Source organism: Poecilia latipinna, unplaced genomic scaffold (genome assembly GCF_001443285.1).
Source record: "Poecilia latipinna isolate Pla-1442-1.1 unplaced genomic scaffold, P_latipinna-1.0 Scaffold428, whole genome shotgun sequence".
NCBI classification, from domain to species: Eukaryota; Metazoa; Chordata; class Actinopteri; order Cyprinodontiformes; family Poeciliidae; genus Poecilia; species Poecilia latipinna.
The window spans coordinates 290,064-307,062 of NW_015113044.1; the positions used below are offsets into that span (position 1 = coordinate 290,064).

At 37.9% G+C, this 16,999-nt stretch overlaps 1 protein-coding gene across 11 annotated transcripts in view; it reads right to left on the reverse strand.

Annotated features, from left to right (window-relative positions):
- ulk4 (unc-51 like kinase 4) overlaps positions 1-16,999 on the reverse strand; it is an 88,474-nt gene that overhangs the window by 48,232 nt on the left and 23,243 nt on the right. For all 11 annotated transcript variants that reach the window (XR_001425702.1, XR_001425700.1, XR_001425701.1 and 8 more), the window contains exons 20-24: positions 8,232-8,393; positions 6,628-6,813; positions 4,764-4,891; positions 789-922; positions 139-260 (exon numbers count right to left, since the gene is read on the reverse strand). Coding sequence is in view for 6 of the 11 variants with exons in the window: in XM_015038069.1 (XP_014893555.1) it covers positions 139-260; positions 789-922; positions 4,764-4,891; positions 6,628-6,813; positions 8,232-8,393 (732 nt within the window). In the remaining 5 variants the exon portion in view is untranslated. The remainder of the gene's footprint in view (positions 1-138; positions 261-788; positions 923-4,763; positions 4,892-6,627; positions 6,814-8,231; positions 8,394-16,999) is intronic.

A 16,999-nucleotide genomic window follows, 5' to 3' on the forward strand; every position in this document is an offset into this window, starting at 1 on the left:
ACAGAGCGACTCATAGGTCAGCAAAGTAAAACAGTCAAGAGGTAAACTGACTCACACTCCATGCTCCAACCAAATAGGTACTTCTTAAAAACATCAACTGAAAACATTGCTAAAATATTAACTCAACCATTAAGTTACCTGAGATGAAAGGAGCTCTAGAACTACAGACAATGTTGGCAAAGTCTGTTTAAGCTGTTTACTCTGAGCTGCAGATGGGTGTTTCCTCCCAATCACATCTCTCAGTGCAGACAAGACATCCTCTATAAGAGACAAGATGAAGACATAAAAATGGAAGAGAACGAACAAGAATGGCCAATAATAGGGATGAATGACATTAGGGAGAAAAGCTGCCAGTGACGATGATGATATCCTACAAATATTATGTTTTCCTTGCTTCTATCATTCCTTTATTTTGCACGTGGTAGAAATTAATATAATTGGCCAAAAGTATGACTAGCTAATAAAGTGTGAGCGCCTCCTACCTGTCAATAAAATGGCCATACGTTTACTAAAGTCAAAGCTGTTTTTGGTGATGAAGATATTAATGAAAGAGTGTAATTTTCAATATACTTTAAAGCCCTTAGGAATAAAACGGTCTTAAACATAGGCTTTAAACTGAGATAACTTCATTTGAGTGAAAAAAAAAATCATTCAAATGAAAAAACTTTTACAAATCCCATTTTATCTAGTGTGTGTGTGTGTGTGTGTGTGTATGTGTATGTGCGTGCGTGTGTGTGTGTGTGCGTGTGTGTGTTTGTTTGCTTGAGTGAGAGTTGTTCCAAGCCTACCCATTATCACCGGTGCAGTTTGACTAAGATGCAGCAGCAGTAAATCCAGACACTGACAGAGGTATCCTGATTGGCTGGGGTTGTCTCTGACAGGAGTGGCTTTCCGCAGGTCTCTCTCCAGGTACATCACAAGTCTGTGCAGACAGACAGTGCAGGATTGTACTGGTCCAGTCGGACGTTTACATAGACTCATCGCGGCTAAAAACCGTTTTAATTTTGGGAGCCCCTTTTCAAAGCAGACTTTTCAAAGCAAGAGAAAAGGGAACAGTGCAAATACTGACTCTGTCACCTAATCATTGCAGCTGAAATTGAGAAAAGTTTTTTTTTTAAGCCTGGTATATGATTTTTTTTGTCAGTCTAGGTCAAACTTAGGTCAGAGTTCTGGAACGACTCAAAAGAACATTACAAAAAACAATTTTGAGGTGTGTTTGGGGGCAACTTATCTGAACATGTTTTAACAATTTAACAAAAAGATGTAATAATTAGATTAAAGAACATTAGTTAGGATGTTCAGAAGCAAGAGTTCCAAGAGGAGAATGATTCCCACATCAAAATTGGTAAAACAAAGTCTGGTATGAAAACCACCTGTGCTTCCATCACACCTCAGCAGAATCACAGGCTGATGACTGCCTCCATGCTCCGCTGAATTAATGCAGCATTCAAGCAAAAGGAGCCTCAACCAAGCATGAAGTGCATAGAAATGAACATACATTTCAGAGAGCTGGCATTTCAGATTAAAATTTATTTTATTATTAATATTATGCAGCATTTTAATTTCTGAGAAAGAAATTTTTCGCTTTCATTACCTGTAAGCCATAATCATCCAAATTAAAGAAGAAATAAAGACTTGACCTGCTTCACCTTATGCATAATGAGTCTTTGTAACATAAGTTTCTCTTTCAAAATATAAAATGTTCTTACATGTACCTGTTTATGAGTATTAGCAATCAGTTAATCAAACTTTTAATAACCTCCTTAACTTTGGCCTACAACTCATATCACATAGTTTAACATTCCAGATCGTCAAACCTTTAAATGCAGCTGTGCAAAGCCAATATAAAGACAGATTAGAATAATCATAAAAACACTCATATAGTAAAGTTGGATCTTCAGTCCAGATTATAGAAAGAAAAACTATGATTTATATACACGAAACAGCCCAACCATATTTTCCATAGCATGATATTAATGTTTGAGGACTGCTCTTTTACAAGACGCCATCAAAAGTTGTGAACAAGCCAGCCAGCCTGCTGACCAGAGAGGCACCGCCAGCTTACCACCATTTTGTCACTGACGGCCGGAGACTCAGAAGCTGCTCACATGAACTGACCCACAAGTCGCTCGCTGTGCGGCTGAGTGGGTGTGACTGGATATGGTGAAAGCCATCATATTCCACCCTCGCTGCCAATCTTGACACCTCTTGGTGAGATTCGAGCGAGTTTATCTCACAGAGACAGGCACGCATATTTTCATGTCATCGAGGTGCTAATTAAACACAACGCAAGGCTGCGAGAGAGTGAGACTAAGGCAAATATGTGTCTCTGTGTGGCTGAGTCATGTGGCGTTCTCAGTGGGAGAGAGACAGGCAAACCAAATCTAAACGCTCCAACTCTGCTTACAGAAGGAGAGCAAGCGAGGCGTGTGAAGAAGCAGGCAGAAATAATAAAAAAAGAAAAACAGCCAGAGGAAATGAAAAACAAAAACATTGAATTTCTATAATCCTGCTCTAATGTAATAAAAGAAGACGTATTTACATGCGGTATGATAAGGGAATCGACATACGATGTTTCGGGGATGGCTGTGGATTGTGGAGAACGGTGGGGATCAAAAAGATCACAAACCGATTGTGTTACATTTCCATTTTCTTTCACAGTTTATTTCTGTAACCCAAATTTGTATGAAATAATTTTTCTACGAGACATGTTCAGAAAGACAGTGTGCAGGTGAGAGGCATAACGGATCACATTCCCCTGCAAGTTATTTATAAAAAGATGTGACAAATGAGAGTTAAACAACTGTAGGTTTGCAATGCTGCAGCCTATTTAAAGTTAAAAAACTTGTTTCCTGAGATACTTTACATCCCAGAAGAATGAGTAAAGAATTTATTTTCCACCTAATATGACAATTTGACAATATGACAAAGTTAGATGAATACATAAATGAAAATTGTAATTTTTGTAACACTTGTAAAACATTTGTTGCCGTTCATTCAGGCTGCAGGAGAGAACACAGCTTTCAGGAGACAACAGGAAGGTTGAACTTGACTGTAGAAAAGATCCTATGTTTCATCTGTTTGAGGTTTAATCCTCTGTTTCTCATGATATGTGCTCGATTTTGTTGGCAGCTTTTTGAAAATCTTAAATTTAAGGTAAGGAACTAAAGCATCTAGAATACACACACAATCAGCTGCTTTAGCAGCAATAGCCATATAATCACCAATTTAAGAGCCCAGAGACAGCTTAAAATGTATTTATTATTTTTTTTAAAGCATGGGTAAGTCATGTCTTATAAACTGGCTTGTTATTTGCACACACAACGTGACCTTGCGTCTGCTCAAAATAAGAGCACTGACTACTCACCGCAGGAAGGCTATAAACAATTATTTTCAATACCATTTTCTACTTTTTGATACTGTAGTTCTCAACGATAAATTGCACTTGGCTGAAACTGGTTTGAGCAGGTCATAGTTTCAAAAAAAAAAAAAAAAAAGGGCTTTGTAAATCGGCCATCAGATTTTATTTAGTGCATCTCTCCCCTGGAGTATAAAATCCTTCTCCAAGCTCCCATCCGAATATATTTCTAAAGAGGGCCAGTTCAAGAAAAAGCTGAGCAAACATTGTGAGGAGCCAGGGGGAAAGAACAGATGAGACACCAATAAGAGAGAATTATAATGATTCATGTGATTTGAACATATAGTTAAATTGAAAAGCCAAGTGGGAACAGGGTTGTATGGATGCATGGATGGAGGAATCACACATTTCATCATATGCTCCTGACACATGCAATGCTGCAATGCAGCAGGGTGAACCACAGGACAAGCTGCTAATAAACGGTTTGAAGTTTGAAAAAGACTAAACTGTATGTGGCTAAGTTAAATGTGTTGGGAAAATCTATTTATATGAATATTCCCATAGCTTCTGCATTAGCTTAACACAAAAGGTTATAAAAACTATAACTACTTTGCTAAAATCTGCAGGCAGAATTTTGATGAAAGAAGTCTCTTCTGTAAACGTTTCCGCAAGACATGTGCGATTTACAGCATCAGAATGTGCTGTTTTGACCCAGATTTGGTTTTTAATCTCAAAAATGTTTTTAAACATTTAATCTAAAAATACGTCTTCAGCCATAGAGAACAGATATCCATTTGTCTTACCAGAGAGTACACTGAAGAGGTCATTTATATAGCAGTGTTGTTGGATAAGAAAACATAGCTGTACTGAAAGCTACAGTTAAATAATTAAAGGGAAATCTCACCCTGAAATGGAATTCAAAAATGCAACGTGTTTGTTCTCCGACAGTTCAGGCTGTGTGTGAACGTATACCGCTACATTCCAGAGAAGCTAATTAGCCAATGGTTTGCCAGACTGACTGCAGCTAAGAGGACGTTTCTCCACTCTGAGCCTCGGTGCAGTCAGACAGCAGGAGGCTGAGCAATGAAATGTGGTGAGTTGAGAAAAGCGCAGCAGGCAGGCGTCACATTTTAGAAACAAGGAATAAAGTACAATTTAAAAAGCAAAATGTCTTTAATTAGCCAAGTAGAAGTTTTATATCCTCTTAGGCTGCTCTAGGTTGTTATCTTGTAACAACTCAGTTACAAATAGATGTCGTAATGTCAGTTTGTTGTTGAGTTCTTCAAACTGATCTACCTCGTGCCAAATACTCTAGATTAAGATGGATAAATAATCAAATGATGTGTAACAGAGAGTAAGTTCTCTATTCAACTGTGTGTGAACTATAGTGGTGTACAGTGTTTACCTGTGCTGACAGCAGTAGAGCAGCATGTGTGTGTTGTCCTGTGTTAGCAGCAGTAACACCAGTAATGCTTTGGCTCTCGTCACGGCAGATGGGCTCTCCAAGCAACGCAGCACTTTCAGAACCAGATCCTGCAAAACAGAACCACCACTGAATCTTAAGTCTGCAGGCTGATGATTGTTGAAAAACAACTGGCAAACCACACCGTTCCAGTTAAAGGAAAGCTTAAAAACCTCCACATGTTTATGTTTGTGATGGTAGGACAGAAGAGGCTTTTTCTAGCACCCTTAACCACCAATTAGCATGCAGACGACATCAAAGTTTGCTGTTTTGAGACTCCATGACCCCTACATGCCATTATTTGTTGCACTTCTGAAACAGTGACTTTTGGAGATTTTCTTCTGCATTTACAGTCGTGCTTGGTGACAAGTTTAAACTTGACAGAATGGCTTAAACAAATGGACCTCTGTGTCGTATATTTAAACCATAGCGAAACAGAAATCACAGATTACTAATGAGACGTTCCTGGGCTCTCACCAGCTGAAAAAAGTGAAACATAAATTATAGAACTGCTTTCTTTAGCGCATTTTAACATTTTAGGGGTACAAACAATTGGGCTACCAGTGATTTTAGGGAAGTAAAGAAACAAAAACAAGAGCTGTGCTTAAAACTGTAAATGATAAAAAAAATAAAATAAAACATTTTAGGCTGTGTTAGGCTGCACTTTATGACATACAAACGTTTCAACAGCCATTCCTTTAGCAGAAGTAGTACTAACTCCTTGGGAAAAAAAAAACAAAAAACGGACTGACCAACATTCATTAACAGCACCATTATCATCAACACCATACACAACCAAGTGTGTGTGTTTGCGTGTGCGCGTGTGTGTGTGTTTAGGAGCAAATGTGAAAGCATGTTCTAGTCTGTGTGGTGCAACACACCAAGTTAATTAATTTCAAAGCCCAGCCGTGTGCTCTTAGCTGATAAGTCCCTCCCCAGTACCCATAATGCTTTGCTGAAGTAGAAGACTGCAGCGTATTCATTCAGCCAATTAGCCCAGATACTGACACACTCAACAAATTAGTGTTTGTGCTTCTGAGCACACAGTCACAGTCCCTCTTCACACATGCATGTTCACGCACACACACACATGCACACACACACACGCACACACACACACACACACACACACACGCAAACAGACAGAGTTCTGTGTAAACAAACTCCTGGACTGTCTGTCTTTGTGCCAGGGGAGAGAAAGAGGGTGGGGGGGTGAATGCATATCAGTTTATAATTAGAGCAGAGTTGAAGTACTAAGTTTGTATTCTGGTGTTAAATTGGAAGTGTTCAATGCAAATAAATTCAGTTCAGAGTCAATTACCAATTCTAGACTGCAAGTTAAAAACCTTCAAATCAATTTCAGCCCCTCTGCCTCCCCAACATTAACACATCACATACACACTAGATGGGTTTTCTCATGAAAAATTAAATAAGTAACTCCTGACAAATTAGTTCATGCACAGTTCAGATTTAGTTCATGAACTATGTAGAAAGAGGAGAGGAGGTAAACCAGCGAAGAAAGAGAGAGGATGAATTGTAAGGATTTTACATTGAATAGTATGGTTTTTATATTGCGCATTTATTGATGAGTGTTTCCAATCATAACCAATGTATTAACAAGATTAAGAACATTTCTCACTAAAACTCTTGTGCTCATCGGCAAGAACCTGAATAATCACAACATATCTTGTGCAATGCCATATTAAAACAGCGCTGCTGCTTGATAATATGCAGCCCGAATAGCTTCAAGTTTGACATTTGAACTTCTTGTAATATCTTGCACATGTGCTTCGGAGAGTGCACATACCCGGCTCTGTGTGATCCGATGTTTGTGGATGTGTGAGGCGAGGAGGGCAGAGGCCACGGCAGTGAGCAGGTGCTGCTGCACCCTGGACCCTGCTCCACCTATGCCCTCCAAGACGGCTGCGGGGCCACAGGTGTCAATCACCGACAAGAAGACTGCTGGGTCCAGCCGGGTTAGCCTTGAAAGAGACTGGGGAAACAGGCGGATGAAAACGCGCGCTCATCATGAACTATTTTACCGCATGTCGTTCATGAATTATGAGTCCGCGTCTTTGTAAAGCTACAGTATGTTGCGCTTGGGGTCTGGAGTGTTAGAGGTCAAAGAAAATACATGAGTAGGTATCATGTAACAACAACTAACTTGTAAAATTTGCCCCACACGTGACAATAACAAAAATAATTAACATATTGGAGTGCATTGGTGGGTGATTGAAAATATGGCATGGTGTAATAATTAACAGTGATTATACTTCCAGACCTTCAGCATTCTGCACATTTTGTCATGTTAAAGCCTTCAGGGTATTAGACTGGGATTTAATGGGAGTGACAAATACAATAACTGCATAATTATGAAGGTAATTAAGCACAAATATTATGAAAATAATAAACTGTGCAGTTTTACTAAAAATATAAATCTGCAAAATGTAATACACATTTGCATTCAGTCCCTTTTAATTAACTACTCCTAAATAAAATCCAAGACAACTGCCTTCAGAAGTCGTCTAATTAATAAAAGCATCCACCTGTTTCCGACTTCATCTTGGAATAAATAGAGATTCATGTGTTGCACAACTGCAAACCATCACCTTAAACTGGCAGGCTGTGCCAAATGGAACAAATGGAAATAGGAAGTAATATTTGTAATTTCCTTAGAGCTGTTTCGGACATGACACTGAAGACCCATCCCTATGGTAACACATCACAATGGCATAATTATGCTGTAGGGATATTTTTTTTCTGGTGAGGAAGACATATGATGGGAAAAAGTATGGACACTGGACAATTCTGGAAAAACACAGTTAAACCTCAAGCCCAGACATGAGACTGAGACGGAGGTTCACTTTCCTGTTGGACATACAGCCAGAGTTTCAATAGAACGGTTTCAATCAAATCATGTTTAATGTTTGCATGGCTTAGTCAAAGCCCAGGCCTAATTTTAATGGAGAATCTGTGGCAGAACTGGAAAAAATGGTGTTCACTGATGCGTTCTATGTAATATGGCTGAAGTTAATATTAAAAAGAACAGGCAAATGTAACTGACATTTTTAAACAAATAAAAATCTGAAAAGCATTTACTATTTTATTATGTACCAATCAGTCTTTGTCTTTTATATAGAACCTCAATAAGATGCATTACAGTCTGTGGTAATATCACAACAAATTTTTGCTACCCTTGCACCTCTTTGTTTTAGGCTGCAAGGTTTAGCGTTTTAAAATACACTTTAAAAACCAAGAGTAAAAAAATGTAAGCAGGGAAGCTTTTTTCTTTCAGTTTCACCTTGAAGCTGCACTAGATGAGAACATTTTTACTCAATGCCTATTTTCTCCGCTTTACAGAAGGTACACGACATGCCTTTGTGTTGAGTGAATGTCGCCAAGCGAGCTTACAGAGATGGCAGTGACTCTGACGGCCTCCGCCGTCGAGTGACTGAACAGGTACCACAAAGCGGAGCCCATCTCTGTGGTAGCCAGGTGACGAGAGAGACCAGAGACGGTCGAAGAGACGTTTTCTACAGCTTTTGCAGCCATATGATGAACCACAGCATCATCCTGCAAGAGAGACACACAAACTCAGCTCCAATTTTTAGCAAGGGTTTAACAGCGCACCAAAATCATGACTCTGTGTGATTTCAGTACATTTCAATGAAGAAACATAAATGAAAATGTTAGTTTTTTCACTTCAGTCAGCATTAAAAAAGTAATTTTTTTTTAAATTTCTGAAATCATCATTTAATATAAAGTGAAAAGTTGGTACTGATGTTTTGACCCATGCCCAATGATAGATCATATACTATGATATAGTTAATGTTGATATATAGAAATTTTTGAATAAGACCGTGTTTGAAAATAGAATATGCTTAAATCTCTTTGGAGTTATTTTAATAATTTGACAGCGCAGGAGACAAAATTTTCATGGAACTGTAATTTTCACTTTTTACCAACCATTTCTCCAAAAGACATACTGATGCCATATCCTGGTAAGTATATTTTTCCATTACTAAGAATAAATCATCACACATCCTGCAACCATTGCAGTCCTTCAGACTTCGTTCTGAATACTGCAGCAATTTACAAATACTAAATTAAATTAACACAACATAATTTCAGTAAACACACAAAGTATCGTATTTGTGCTTGTGTGCTGCATATGTACGGTATGCAACCGCACACCTTTGCCTGAGCAGAGAATAGCTTCTTCTTTTCAGACAAAGGGGACAGGCTAATGAAATTTCTGTGGCTGAGGAAATTAGTTTTTCCCCACAAGAGTCATTGTGGAGAAAGACAGGAAGTACAACAGATGTGATTGCCTCTGTCAGGTTGTTATTTCGTTTCACCGTGTTACATCACTTTGACGCTACTCTCTCCAAGGTGTGAGATGCAATGGGACTTCTTCCAAAATAAATCTTACTACATTTTCAGGAAAAATGGCTAACATTAATAGCGGCGACATTAATTCCACCACGCCAATTTATCATGGTCATCCTGTAAAAGTAGAGCAGGTGACACTGATGACACTTTCAACTAAACCCCATTTTCGCATTTCACCCTCTAGCGTACAATTAGTTTGCAGATTACCATATAAATAGTGAGGAGATGCATTTTTGTTTCTCAGTCAGTGAATGCACCATAACCAAGCAAAAACAGGTTACCGTAACAGCAAAACTTTTTAGTACGGGAAGGAAAAATGTAAGTATGTATTTTTGTTACACTGAGGTGTTTTAAAATAAATGCAGATAAGATTTGGAAAGCTATTCTAAAGTAAGAAGTCTTTTGAAAACATGTCCAGACATTTCTGTGGTTCATTCAGGTTGCATGCCAAAGAGATGGTTGTTCGACTTCTAGTAGACAACAGGAAGGTCAAGTGGAATTCAGTAAAGTTGTTTTGTTTCTGGGTTGTTTTTTACACTGTCAACCTTTTTCTTTCATAAAACATACTGGTTTTGGACATGCTGGCACCTTTTGGAAATCTCAGAGTTAAAGGGTTGGACTTTTAAAAAAAAAAAGTTCTGTGGAGTAGGTCCCTTAACTGTAGTAGAAAGATGTTAACAAGCTAACATGTTTCTAATTTGCTGAATAAGCTGACCATGAGTCAGGATAATTTTCAAACAATTACAAAACCTGGAAAGCACAACAACATACCACATTTAACAAAGCTGTACAACTTATGCAGAATCCTCAAATAGACTCTGTTCTCGGCAGAGCTAAAGCGCCCTGGCAAGTCACAGCTGATTGGAGGGATTGGCTGATTGCAGCCGACAGGCTGAAGCAGAGAAACCTGCCATAGAAATAACAGAAGTTGTTTGGCTGAACAAAGTGCAACGATGGTTGGTTGAGAAATTATAATTTGCTGATATTTGCTAACATGTTGTTATATCCCGCTGCTATGAAGATTTTAATTTTAAGTTGTTTTAAATTTTTAAAGTATGGTAAAAGAGGCAATGTATGTCTGTCTGTTGTGATCCTGCAGTTCATATGCTTACTTAATTCACAATAAACTTAAGTTAAAGTTTAAAATGTCAACAATATAATCACGTTGCATATTTTTAAAATAGTGACTCCACGGGGTGCTGTGGTGGCGCAGGGGTTAAGCACAACCCAAACTCTGATCACTGCACGTTAATTATGCTATGAGAAAAATAAGTTTCGAATTAATTCTTTAAGTGATATCTAAAGAAAATTAGCACTAATTTTCTTTAGATATGTGTCATTTACAGGACCACAGTTTTCAAACCACCTATATTAATAAAACATTAATACAAGCAAACACCGACCAAAGTAATGAACATAAATTAGTAAAAAGAGAAAATAAAGATGAAACTGAATAAATTACTTAAAAATATATTAAAACACAAATATAAAGCTTCCGCAAGTATTTGCGACAGAGATATTACCAAAACAGCTGCTTTCAGCACAAAACCTGCATTTCCACTTCAGATGTTACAGAAATTCAGGTCTATTTTTAACATATTTTGAGGGATTAAATTTGACACCCACCCAACACGTTAACAAAACTGACCTGCTTTCTGACCTAATGAACAGAAAGCAGGTCTTCTTAGGACCGCAGAACCTAAAGAGCTACCTGTGGCACACAGCGGTGGCCGGGCTGTGATCCATTGTCACAACCATGTTGCGCATTAAAAAGATACATCATATTCAACCAACACAAGGACTCTAATGATAACTGACAGCCTAAATCACCAACCTATTAATTCAATATACGACATCACAGCATGTTCCCAACACCAGGGGACTAAGCGGAGTGACAGCATAATGAATCCTCTGGCACCCCTTTGGGAGCCAGCGGAATGGTCTGTTCCAGTGTTCCCCAGGCTGTGCGGAGCAGCTCACTAATGAGCCCACGGGGGAGCCCCCACTGTCTGTGTGTTTAATAGACTGTAGCCTTGCCAGGCACTACACAGGGAGAGAGGGTGGAGGTGGTAGTGAGGGTGGTGATGGTTTCGAGGGGGGGGGAGGAGGGTGTTACATGAAGAGAGAGAGTGAGAAAGATATTCTTACAAGTGATGAGAAACAAGCAGAAATTTCATCATTGTAATTCAGAAACGGGAAACGCATGAAGAAGGGAGAAGGGAAAAGGTGATGAAGTTATCCTCAATGTAATATGACCATGAAAAACAGAAGGACATTTATTATACTTGGCGTCATGGTTAAGAATAACACCAGTGGATTATTGGTTGTGGAACATAACACAAGGAGAATTTGTCATAGATGCATTTTTTGTGAAATGACTTAAATTCTGTTGCGTTTGTGATATTGTCCAAAAAAATAAAATGCAAAATGTCCAAAAAATAAAAGAGCATTTGACACAATGAGAGATGTACGGATATCCGTTACTATGCAACAAAAACTTCAACAGATTCTATCATTAAAACATGTTTCACTTGTAAGCATATTACCATATTACAGTGGCAAAATAAAGAGAATATTTGTAGCTCTAAACAAATGGGGTTTTAGCCTTGATTTAAAGAAACTGTTTCAGTTTTTTTTTTTTTTTTTTTTTTGGGAGTTTGTTCCAGATTACTGGAGCATGGAAGCTTCTCCATGTTTGGTTTTGGTTCTGTGGATGCAGAGTAGAGCAGAACCACAAGACCTGAGTGAATGAGTTTGTAATCGTCTTTATGTTTCTCTGAAGGTTCAGGCCCATGTCCATCACTACGCCCACATGTCGGATCTAGTCAGCAGTTTCTAGCTGCAACAACTGAACGAGTAATTTAGTTTTAGCAAAACTGAGCTCATTAATATTGATGCACTGACAGACATTGATGCCGTTTTATCTACAAAAGGTGAAGCGCTGCGATTTATGCAAGACCTAGAAGAAAAACATATTTACACAAGCTCTGGTTCACAAATCTGTCAACAGCTTTGAAGTTGTTCTCATAATATTAAATATGAGTTAAATTATATGTACATATGTTGTAAAGATTAATTTATTTGTAAGTGCCTTAAAAGTCAAACTAAATAAATTAAGACCTATTTTTGCCCATTCTTACTTCAAGCTGGCTCTATTCAAATTCAAATTCAAAAATGATTTATTAATCCCAAAGGGAAATTAAACGTTGTAGCTCATTGATTCGGGTTCTTCAAAGAGTTATTGAACATGGTGATGGTTGATGGCAACAGCAGTCAAGATCAGTCCCATTTGATGGACAGCATCATTTAATCACAATTTTCAGTCTTGCCACCGATTCTAAATTGGTGTAGGTGTGAACTGTGCCATCCCAACACATAAACAGGATTCTATCTAAAAAAACTACAATGATGCTTCAGATGTATTTTTAGGCCACCATGCTTTCTAAAAGCTCAACCACCACCCCTGCCTTAAGTCTTTTGCCTCTTTAAAGATCTGCTTCTAAGATCAGCTTTTGTTTAACTTCATCCATCTTCCCAACCCAGCAGCTTTCCTGTCGTTTCTAACAAAATTACTCCCTTAATCGTTATGCTGCCACCACCTTGTGTCATTGTAAGGCTGGTGTATTCAGGGTGATGCACAGTTCTATTTTTCCACCACACGGCATTCTGCGTGTAATTGTTAAAAGTTCAACTGTGGTGTAATCTTACCAGAGCACCTTTTTAGACATGTTTGCCAAGTATCCCTTAATGGACTGCAGGTAGGACTTCTTATGGCTTTTCTTTCAACAATGACATTCTTCCATAAGTTTAGGTTAGTGACCATATCTTAGTGGATTTGCAGTTGTTCTAAACTCACTCCTTTTGTAAGTGGTTGTTATTTTCTTTCCTCTTTCTGCCTTTAACCTCCCAACAGTCTTATTCCTCTGCTTTGTCCCTTCATCTTCGTGACACTGTTTGTCTACTAATGTTCACAAATGCATACAGAGGAGCTGTATTCAGGATGGAATTAAATTACACATAAGTGGATTTTTTTTTACACTAATTACTGCTCTGAAGGCAAATGATTTCAACTGAATTCATCCTAACCTTTTAAGTACAAAACACTTTGAAAATCATGCTTTTGTTTCCTTTCATTTCATAATTATGGGCTACTTGGTGACAAAATGTGAACGAATTCAGAGGGTATGAATACTTTTGCGAAGCACTGTTGACTGCAATAAGAAGCCTTACATCTAAAACTCAGATGCAAAGCTATCTCTTCTGCATTGCCCAAAGTTGTATTTTTGAGAGAATATGAAAAAAAAATGCAAAATAGCTCTTGGCAGAAGGCGGGTAAACAGAGAAGGAATGTGGAAGCACATGGGTGTAGATACTTAAAAATGTAACAGTATTGAAACCCTGTCCAGCAGGAGCAAAAGCAGAAACTCAAAATGCACACACATACACACACATAGAAGTAAACATAAATACATTATCACTAAGAGCAGATGTTGGTATGGTGAAGACAAGAAGACGGCACAAATCACCTGCATTTCTCTCAGTTTCATCTTAATTATTTTATTTTAAATGTTCCAGCTTAAGATTTGCATTACGGCTTGTACAGCTCATGTAAATAGCAGAGAAATTCATTGGAACCAAGTCACACATTTTATTAAAACATTGTGTATGTTATTCAATTACGTCAAGTTAAAGTTTCCTTTTATTAAACGATTTTAAAAAGCATGCACATATTTATTTGCACACATATATGGTCATATACACTGGAAACATAAGAAGACATTGACAGTGCTGGATGCAAAGCCTAATACCGAATATGAGCTTGAACAACATCATTTAGATGAACTCAAAGAAAAAAATAAACATTGTTTCTGCTTTGCATAAGCCTAGGAGGTTAAATAAGATTATGATTAGTATGACTATTCAGTAATGTTGGCTCATGACCTTACGTGAAAAAACAAACATACTGTAAAACATGTGGAATGACTGTCAGGGAAACTTCATTTAATGATGACTGTAGATTAAGTGTCATTTTCAGCCAATGAGGGAGAAATCTGTTGACATAAATATGCTTTATTAAAAATAAAAGAATACAAATATTTTCCTATTAATAACATCACAAAACCAAAAGAGAAAATAAGAAACAACAAAATTGCTATTTAAAGGTTTTTGCTGACAAACTTCCTGCATAATGACTCCTGGTCTATTAGTTACTAATGACATGCCTAGATGTGTTTTAATCTAATATTCTTTCAAGCTGATTCAGTTAAAATATGTTTATTCCTGGCTTTTCTTGAGGCTTAAACAAGAGTTCCATGCTCTTCATCATGTTTCAACAGGACAGCCTGCTTCATTTCAAATGAAACTCTTCCTAATCTGCAGCTCAAAACTGACAGATGATATTTGCACACTCTGAACCCCTGGCTGAAAGCTGCTTTCAAATTGAAAACCTAAAAGGCAGGAAGATATAAACCGAGGAAACAAACTACTTCAAATGGCCTTCAGTGGACCACTTTTATATAGAAACAAGTTTGTGCCGGCTCTTTTGAGTCTCAAAGACGTAGATGGTAAAACTACTCCAGTCCGAGTGTCTGTGCTTCCACAGTTCAGATGTCTGATGTGGTTTCTCTCTGTAATTACGAGCCTTCAGAAGATTGTGCACCTGGTTTTCAATAACCACTTTTGACAGAGACTCAAACGCATTCTGAACATTAAGCGTATCATTCACTAACAAGAACATCTAACGCCACGGATAGCCACCATCAAAAGCTCAAATTTGCTAAAAGGCTAATAGAAACTGAGATATAGAGAGTGCTCCTGTAGGAATAAATGTAAAAGAAAAATAAAAAAAGAAGAGGTACAATTGAAACTGTTTACATGTGCTGGTTAAAAAGACACAGAAGCTTATTTTTTCACTTCTTAATGTTAGACCAAGTTAAACTTTGCCTGCCTTAGGTCTGTTAGGATCACAAAGATTATTTATATTTGCTAAATAAAAGGTTTAGATACGTTTTAGAAAGCTCATTTTGTGCTACCTATTGCTAATGTATTTACAGGGTTTGTTATGATTATTAAACAGTAATTTGCCATGACTATTGCCACAAGAAACTGAATGAATAATTTAACAATGATCTAAATGACATTCAAACACTAAATATGTTTTATTTCCTGTCTGACTCTGAATTAAACCCTTCCGTTCTATTAGGTGTCTACTGAATTACTTAAAACAAATGTATTAATGTTATAACCCTGATAGATCACGTTAAAATTAAAAATTATATATATATATATATACATATATATATATATAAATTGTACCCTGTGTTTGCTAAGGCAATTTAGTTAACCTTAGTACTGCTTGGTAATTGAGTGCATCACTATTTTACAATAATCAATTTTGAACGGCACTTTGCTCTGCGAGTTGTGAGCGGTTTCTGAGTGCATTTAAGTATAAAAATCACTCACACAAACACACAAATAACATCACCCCTACATGTAAATGTCCCATATTTCAATTAAAAAAAAAAAAAAAAAAAGAGGAAAGGCATTTAACATTTTTCTGATGTGTTAAAGGGTGTTTGGATGAATGAGTCCAGAAGAAGAATCTGAATCTATGATGCCAACAACAATAAAAGGCAGAAGTCAAAGTGTCTGTGGGACCACACTTTGATAAGTGTTAGGTGATCACACATTCGTAGTAATCTCGGTAACTCTGGATATACAAACATATTAGCTAATAAAAACTAGAAACTGGAATCTGACCAAGTGTGCAGCTTAGCTTGAATGCATCAGAACACCTTTAGGGTGTTATAAAGAGGCAAGTAAAGCAGCATAGCCCCTCCAGCTAAGCAGCAATTTTTTAAGAAATCTCTCCAGACATTTGTGGACATTGGGTGGACCAACAAAGTTGAAAAAAAATTATACGAGTTCTATTTCAGCAGTGAACATTTTTTGACATTTAGTGTGCCGAGCTCCTACTATGGGGCCTGTATATACTGAATATAGTAAAAGTATAGGCTTAGTTGTTAGTCTTTATATCAGTTTAAATAATAATAAATAAAAAAAACCATGCAGTTACTTAGGTGTAGTTTTGAATAACTTGACATATAGGTGAGATTAGATGGGTGCACTCTACATATCACAGGATAGTTTCTATTCAGAATGTGTGTGTTGATCCTGATCCTTTTGATAGATCAGGAGCATGAGGTGGCTATCTCATGTTAGAGACGCAAGGGTAGGGGCCCATGACTGTTTTAGGAGTCACCCTCTCTCCTCTCTTTTGTGGAAGATAGTGATAAATGATTAATGGGCACACCATAGCTGGGTGTGTATGTATGCGAATGTCCGTGTGTGTGTGGGTGTGTGTGTGTGTGTGTGTGAGGGGGATTTCTGCCTAGTGCCCTCTGGCTTCTATCACTGCAATACTGTTCACACACCTTTTCTGTTGCAATCGCATGCACACATACACGCACACACAGATTATTCATCATAGGCAGCTGAAGCATCATCTTGTTCAGGCTCATAAATAATTTCCTGCAGCTCAAGTCTGGCCTGGAAACCTGCCTTTCACTCCATGCCATCAACTCCCCCTCTAAGTACAACTCTCTCCCTTTCACACTGTCTGCCTGCCATATCATCCCCCTCTCCAACTACACTGATCTGGCTTCCTTTCTTCCTTTCTGTCACTCTTCAGTATCCCCTCTCCATTGGCAAAACCACCATGCTCCCTGTGGCTCCAGGCCCCCGCTACTTCCTTCCCCAGTCAAACCCGTCCTCTAGTACAACAATCT